General features: G+C 48.4%; 2 protein-coding genes across 2 annotated transcripts; both read left to right on the top strand.

Annotated features, from left to right (window-relative positions):
• Positions 1–330: 330 nt before the first annotated feature.
• Positions 331–1,918, top strand: Triagg1_9547 (uncharacterized protein; the record flags this gene model as incomplete). Its single annotated transcript, XM_062904517.1, has 5 exons — positions 331–448; positions 624–808; positions 1,017–1,174; positions 1,250–1,508; positions 1,574–1,918. 5 exons carry the CDS (start codon positions 331–333, stop codon positions 1,916–1,918), a joined length of 1,065 nt encoding a protein of 354 aa, XP_062751477.1.
• Positions 1,919–3,983: 2,065 nt separating this feature from the next.
• Triagg1_9546 (CAZyme family GH3) lies at positions 3,984–6,823 on the top strand (the record flags this gene model as incomplete). The annotated part of the gene is made up of 8 exons (XM_062904515.1): positions 3,984–4,104; positions 4,167–4,249; positions 4,318–4,481; positions 4,560–4,782; positions 4,860–4,963; positions 5,031–5,160; positions 5,253–5,419; positions 5,470–6,823. The coding sequence occupies 8 exons, from the start codon at positions 3,984–3,986 to the stop codon at positions 6,821–6,823; spliced, it is 2,346 nt and encodes a 781-aa protein (XP_062751476.1).
• Between the last annotated feature and the right edge of the window lie 968 nt (positions 6,824–7,791).

The raw sequence follows: 7,791 nt of genomic DNA, 5'->3' as shown, positions 1-7,791 counted from the left end.
CGAAACAAAGGGGCGAAGAGGAAGCACCGCATTTCTCTCCCAATCGAACGCTGGCAGCACGGTAGCACTTTTGCTAAGCGACAATCTTGCCATTGTCAACTGATACGCCTTGGACGCACACGCTTGTGCACACACGTCAAAAAAAAAAGAAAAGAAGAAAGAAAAGACAAAGTATCGGAATTTCTGCCGCTACCCGTTGATTCAAGCCTTTCCCGCAGGCCGCCGCTTCCGTGAACGCGACTTCACGACCCGGCCGCCGATTCAGCCATTGCACATCACATACACCACAAGACCGTCACGACGGCCAATTCCAGGTCACAGAACGCCACGATGTGCTTCGGCGCTCGGAACAAGAACGAAGATGGCGAGGCTCGCTCGCGAGAGCTGGACAAGGTCATCCGCCAGGAGGAGAAGCGCATGGCTAAAGAAGTCAAGTTGTTGCTGTTGGGTAAGTCTTGATTGCGATGTCCTGTTGAAAACTTTCCTTTTTTTTTCTCCAGCTTCAGCGGCCAGGGGGGAAAATGACATAGAAATGGACAGCAATTGGAATGAGCAAAGGCATAGCATCTATTGCTGCTGTGGTATTGAATGTGCTAACGCGCTCGTGTTTCCACCATCTATAGGCGCTGGAGAGTCCGGAAAGTCTACGATTCTGAAGCAGATGAAGCTCATCTATGCTCAGGGCTTCAACAAGAGCGAAAGACTTGACTTCAAGCCAGTCATCTTCAACAACATTGTCCAGTCATTCAAGACCATCTCCGAGGCCATGTCCGAGATTGGAATTGAATATGACAGCCCAGATAACGAGGTTTGTAATCACCATTGGGTCTCGGGCCCCTCCTTGTCACCGCACAACCCTTGCATGTCTCTATATACGCTCCCTGCGTCAGCCCCGTGTTTGTGCTTGCTTGTGTTACGCTATCCGTGGATGCAAGACCATATGGCACCGGGGAGCGATAAGGGTGTTACACAGCTCAAAATCATGAAACACTTACTAACGCGTATGCTATTTATAGAAATACATGGCTCACATTTTGGTTGACAACGAAATCAGCCCAGACAGCGGCATGCCTGAGGACTACCTAGAGCCTATCAAGGCGCTATGGCAAGACAGCGGAGTGTTGGCAGCAGTTGCCAAGGGCAATGAATACGCCTTACACGACAACCTCACATAGTCAGTTCACCCTTTGCTGCTTAAGCGGCCGCCACTTTATCTAGTTGCTGAGCGCAATGGCTAACTCCCGTCCAGCTTCGTTACAGACATTGACCGGATATGGGCCGACGGCTATGTACCGAATGACCAAGATCTGCTCCGCTCTCGATTGAGAACTACAGGTATCACGGAAACCGTCTTTGACCTTGGCCAGCTGACATACCGTATGTTTGATGTCGGTGGTCAGAGATCAGAACGAAAGAAGTGGATCCACTGTTTCGAGAATGTCAACTGTCTCCTCTTCCTCGTTGCCATTAGTGGCTACGACCAGTGTCTTGTGGAAGACAAGGATGGCGTAAGTTTTTCTCGGCAAGAAAATACCTACTCAACGCTACGCAATGAACTGACATGAGATGCTAGAACCAAATGAACGAGGCTTTGATGCTGTGGGAATCCATCGCCAACTCACACTGGTTCACCATGACATCCCTGATTCTGTTCCTCAACAAGATGGATCTGTTCAAAGAGAAGCTCCCCAAGAGCCCGATCTCCAAGTACGGATTCACCGATTATCACGGACCCGACGACGATTACAAGGCAGCCAGCAAATACTTCCTAGACAAATTCCGAGCCCTTAGCAGGAACCCCGAAAAAGAAATCTATGGCCATTTCACAAATGCCACCGACACAAACCTGCTGAAAATCACAATGGGCTCCGTCCAAGACATGATTATCCAGCGAAACCTCAAAAAGTTAATACTATAAGGTCCCTAACGTACTTTTCAATCTATTGCTACGTGGCGTGGTAGCGTGGATCATTAACACTTGTGTTTTTTCCAGGTTACTTATTTAGAGCACCTTTTCCCATCTTTCCATCAATGTTATTATTATCGTCGCCTACTCGTTATTTTACCTGCCTGGGTCTCGAAATACGCTTCAACCACCGGTTATTTTTCGACACCCGGGTTTAGGGCTGCCTGAGTCGACTCGGCCCCCCCTTTTTCATGCATGATTATGGCATTTTACGGCTTCACATTCATTATTCATCGGCACCAAAGCTTCTCGGCTACATTTTTTGGTTTTTTGTCTCACATATACATTAGCGGGGGCATGCCACTCTTCCGTGTTTTTTATTTATTTTTATTTTTATTTTTTTGACCCTTTTGTTTATTTTCTTTGTATAATTCCCCCGGCCAATCTATACTAGGCCATGGAGGGGATGGAGGGGGGAGGGGGGAGGACTGTTGAAATCTAGGATGAGAAGAAGGAGGATGCCTGCTTGAGTTTACGTTACTAGGGTTGAAGTTGATATCTTAAGAAGACATGATGGGGGCCAACGAGGAAGAGGTGGAAAAGGGGGAAGCCAGAATCCTGTGGATCAATGAAGGACTGGTGGATATTATATATTTTCTTTCCTTCCATCAGTGATACCTAAGTCTTCTCTTATTTTCATTACTAGACTTGATCAGTCTGCAATTGCAAGCAGAGAAAGTTGAAAAGTGTGCTTGAATTCTTTCTCTCTTCCTTTTTTTCTTATTAAGTACTTGATGTGCGGATGGATGGTGCGACGACGGGATGAAAGCACGTGGCAGATTGATAGGCAGACGGTACACAGATGCGTGCCTGAATTATTGCAGTCATGGTTGAACGACCAATCTCTGTGAGTACAATCGAACAGCTAAAATGCATTTTTTCCCTTCGAGCCATATTCATCACATGAACTGTGCCAGTCTTTGAAAAGTCCAATTTTCTTCATTGTTGTGATATTAGTGTTTTCTTCATTGTTGTGATATCAGTGTTTTCTTCATAATCGGATTGAGCACCACGTCGTTACCAACAGCCGCAGCAGGTTTACAAAGCAATTTGGCGCAGTGGAAGCGCGCCGGGCTCATAACCCGGAGGTCGCACGATCGAAACGTGCAATTGCTACTCGCTCAGTTGATTTTTTTTCTTTTTCTTTTTTTTCATTCTCGTCTTTTTCTCTTATTAGTATTCACATTAATTTTTATCCAATGTCTAAATAACCAAACGCGTCGTAGAGATAAACACGGCCTCGTATTTGACTCATGAATACCACGCAACGAACATGACAGTACCGAGTACTTCTCCCAACGTCATGCACACAATCGTCATTGCAAGTGGATCACCCTCCGCCAAGCCAAACAAAAAAAAGAGCTCCAAGCTCCCTCATTGGCCCCAGCCTTCGCCAACTCGCCAATCGGCTGCTCGCCCTCTTTTCTCGTCCGGGTTTTGCGGGGAAGCAGCAATACAACCAGTTCAAGCTTGTAAACAAGCAAGCAACAACGGCCGGTTGCGGTTGCGGTTTACGGCAGCTGCTGTATTGTTGCGTGCCTCCAAACTACCTAGTAGGCAGTTGATCACCCTTTAACCAGTGGGAAGGAGCTGCCGCTTTGCCGGTGGGAGGCACCTGATTTTCGAGTTGCACGGACAATGGGAAGGGGCGGGAGTTTTTTGTATGCATGTCTCAATTCACGGTTGTTTGGATCAGGACTTGGATAAATCAACTTGTTTTCCTTTCCCCCTCTTCTCGTCCCCTTTCTTCTCCTCTTTATCCTCTTCCTCTTGTTTTTTACTGCCGTCTTTGAGTAGTATGGAATTGCTTGTTTCGTTCAGTGGTAACAACTCGTCATAGAAGACTTGTCGGCAACGTCGTTTTTCTGCAATTTCAACGAGGCCTTCGTCTTTTAGCCTGCGAGCGCGCGAATGATTCTTTTCTAGAGCCAATCGCTTTCTAAGTTTTACGTATTCAATCCCCAGCTGTAGACGCGCATGTTCGGCACTGATTTTCGCTTTGCGATCGACCGAAATCATGGTGGTAATGAGGCACATCGCCCTACTTGCCGGCCTCGCGTTCTGGACGGGCGCCGCTGGAGATGTCATCACTGATGATGCTCACTTCTATGGCCAGTCGCCGCCGGTTTATCCATCACGTATGTACCAACAGCCTGATGGAAAGATGCAAGATTCTGATATTGATACTATGGCCGAACAGCTGAAATGGTGGGCGGCAATGAGTGGGAGGCGGCTTTCCAAAAGGCCAAGGTCTTGGTCGGCAAGATGACTCTGGAAGAAAAGGTAAGGGGAGGATGTCACAAATTTGGATGCCTTTTACAAAAAAAACCCAATTTTTGACCTACTGCCAGGTTAATCTAACGGCAGGTGTTACAGCTGAGTCTACATGCTCAGGCTTTATTCCTGCCGTCAAGCGTCTGCATTTTCCGGGCATGTGCCTCAGTGATGCTGGCAATGGGCTTCGCAATACAGATTTTGTTAGCGGTTTCCCCAGCGGAATCCATGTTGGTGCTAGGTGAGAGATTCTTTTCATTTTCTTAGTCAAAATCCCGCTATCTAGTCGAGGAACACTGTTAGGTTAACCGCGGTCTAGCTGGAGCAAGGACTTGGCTTTCAGGAGGGGAGCTGCCATGGGTGGAGAGTTCAAGAAGAAAGGCGTCAATGTCTTGCTCGGCCCTGTTGTTGGCCCTGCTTGGCGTACGGTTCGTGGTGGGAGAAACTGGGAAGGCATCTCTGTCGATCCTTGGTTGTCTGGCGTCTTGGTTTCTCAGACTGTTTCTGGTATTCAGGGGCAGGGTGTTATAACTAGTACCAAGGTAAGTCGAATTCCAAGTGCCCTCGCCATTCACCGGAGATGTTAGATCTTAAAACATGACAAGTAATACGTTCACAGCACTACATCGGCAACGAGCAAGAGACCAACCGTAACCCAGAAGGAAATACGTCTTCTGTGTCTTCGAACATTGACGATAAGACAATGCACGAGGTATACCTTTGGTAAGCAAGAGCTGCTCCCTCGAGAGCCATCTATGATCAAATATTAATCATCAGCTCCCCTTACCAGGCCCTTTCAAGATGCTGTGAGAGCGGGCAGTGGAAAAATCATGTGTTCCTACCAGCGTGTCAACAACTCGTACGGCTGCTCCAATAGCAAGACCCTGAATGGTCTTCTCAAGACTGAGCTCGGCTTCCAGGTACGCAAATTCCTGTCCCAAGGCCTTCTCATCTTGTTTTATCCTCCCTCTTATACATTGTATGGTGACACTAATACATTGTTCGAATCAAGGGTTTCGTTGTTTCCGACTGGGGCGCTCAGCATGCAGGAGTTGCTACTGCAGAAGCTGGCCTGGATGTGGCCATGCCCGGTGCAAGCGATTTCTGGGGCGATCACTTGGTTGAAGCCGTGAAGAATGGCTCATTGCCAGAGTCGCGAGTGACGGACATGGCAACAAGGTAATGGTGCTAATCGTTATTAAACTCTACAATTGCTGATACACGTGTAGAGTCATTGCCACCTGGTATCAGTTCAATCAGGACACCGATTTTCCCGAGCCGGGGGTGGGCATGCCTTCTAATGTCCTAGATCCTCATAAAATTGTTGATGGGCGAGATCCTGCTGCTGCACCTGTTCTCCTGAATGGCGCCATTGAAGGTCACGTCCTCGTCAAAAACACAAAGAATACACTGCCTTTGAAGTCGCCTCGCATGCTCTCCCTCTTTGGCTATTCTGCTAAGACTCCGGACTTTTTCAATCCGTCTTCAAATCTAATGTACAGCCAGAACTGGATCACGGGTATGGAGGCGCTTGACTCAAACTATGTTTCTGATAATGGGCTGGCCACTTTTGGCAAAAATGGCACCATGTTCGGCGGCTGTGGCTCCGGGGCCATCACGCCAGCACTCACAATCTCCCCATTTGAGGCCTTGAAGATGAGGGCTTCTCAAGAGGGTACGGCTGTATTCAACGATTTCTTATCCAACAAGCCCTCCGTTGAGCCCAGTTCCGATGCCTGCATTGTCTTTGGTAACGCATGGGCCTGCGAAGGATACGACCGTCCTGCTATTCGAGATGACTATACAGACTCCCTAATCAAGTCGGTGGCTGACCAGTGTAGCAAGACCATTGTTGTCTTTCACAACGCTGGGCCTCGATTGGTAGACGGCTTCGTTGATCATCCGAATGTCACCGCACTCATCTTTGCCCATTTGCCAGGCCAAGAGAGTGGACCAGCACTCGTTTCGCTTCTCTTCGGGGATACCAGCCCTTCTGGCAAGCTTCCCTACACAGTGGCGAAGAATGAATCTGATTATGGCGATGTTCTCGATCCAGTACAGCCTGAAGGCGAATTCGCCAACTTTCCCCAGGCCGATTTCCACGAGGGAGTGTATCTTGACTATCGCTACTTTGACAAGAAGAGTATTGAACCCCGATACGAGTTCGGCTTTGGACTTGGCTACACGACCTTTGCATATTCCAACATATCCATCAACCATATTCAGGGGGCAAACACATATCAATGGCCGGGTGGCCCTATTGTCAGCGGCGGGCAAACGGACCTCTGGGATGCAATCGCCACCGTCAGCGTAAACATTAAAAATACAGGCAGCGTTCCTGGTGCCGAAGTGGCGCAGCTCTACATTGGTATTCCAGGAGCTCCGGCGAAGCAGCTTCGCGGCTTCGAAAAGCCCTTTTTACAGCCTAATGAGTCGCAGTCGGTGACATTCCATCTCACAAGAAGAGACTTGAGCGTGTGGAGCGTGGAGGGACAGAAGTGGCAGTTGCAGCAGGGCAGCTACAAGTTCTACGTTGGGAGCAGCAGCAGACGACTGCCCCTGAATGGGACGATGGACTTATAAGAGAACTTGCAGATGCAGCTCGAGCATGGCGAAATGATGTGCTGCGTGACGAATGGAGCTCCGTATGGGGTACATACAAGTGTAGATACGGCTGCTAGAAGGTTATTGTTTCCTCCTTGAAGCGAGCGAGCTGAGAAGGCAGCAACTAACCGTCTATTGGATAGATCGTATTTACATGCTTTGTACGGAGTACTACATGGAAGTGGTCCATCTGCTGTAATAGGCAACTTGGGTAATCAAGCTGACGCCGACTCGAGCGGTGCTTCGTGTCTGACATGTTCACCGCCTTAGTTGTGTTCCGTGTTATACCGAGAACCTTTTGTGCTCGTCTAGTGCCAACGGCCTTTTACGGTTTGAGTCTTCAACACACGCTCGGAGCCTCCCCGCTCGGTATAATTTCAATTCCATCATGTACAATGTAGCACTGTACATTACTCGTGCTTCGTATGCCCTTGTAAGCCAGCTTGACAGGTCTTTCCACGGAAGCAATGGAAAACCATCAAAGAAGGAAAAAAGGGGGGGAGATGGATCGCATCTTTTGATGCCATGGAGCATTTGTGTCATGTGCCGTCGTCTTTCATGCGGCCCATGGCGGTATATTCCGCTCCCAATTGCCGGCTATGTACGCCTTCTCTCTCGTTCTCACCTACAAGTTCGGATGGAGCTACAATATGGGAATATGGAGTGTCACTACTATTAGTATACGAGTACAGTACTTGCTACTACTAGGAAAAAACCACTAACAAGCCGCATTTTCGGTGCATTTTCTTCTTCTTCTTCTTACGCTTCCATATTTTTTTCCCTTCTCCATAGTTCCCCATTTTCACAATGGGTCCCTTTCACCTTTCTCCAATATTTTGTGAACGAGAGATTACATTCAATGCACAACTGCCCCCCCGACAGAAACGTGAGATTTGCGTCCCCAAGCATCGGCTTGCCCATCGACATGGGGGGAGACGGCTGCTTTA

This window comes from Trichoderma aggressivum (assembly GCF_033847375.1).
Source record: "Trichoderma aggressivum f. europaeum strain CBS 100526 chromosome Unknown scaffold_055, whole genome shotgun sequence".
Taxonomy (NCBI): domain Eukaryota; kingdom Fungi; phylum Ascomycota; class Sordariomycetes; order Hypocreales; family Hypocreaceae; genus Trichoderma; species Trichoderma aggressivum.
Note: the sequence above shows the minus strand (reverse complement) of the source record. Positions and strands in the feature narration are given on the sequence as shown.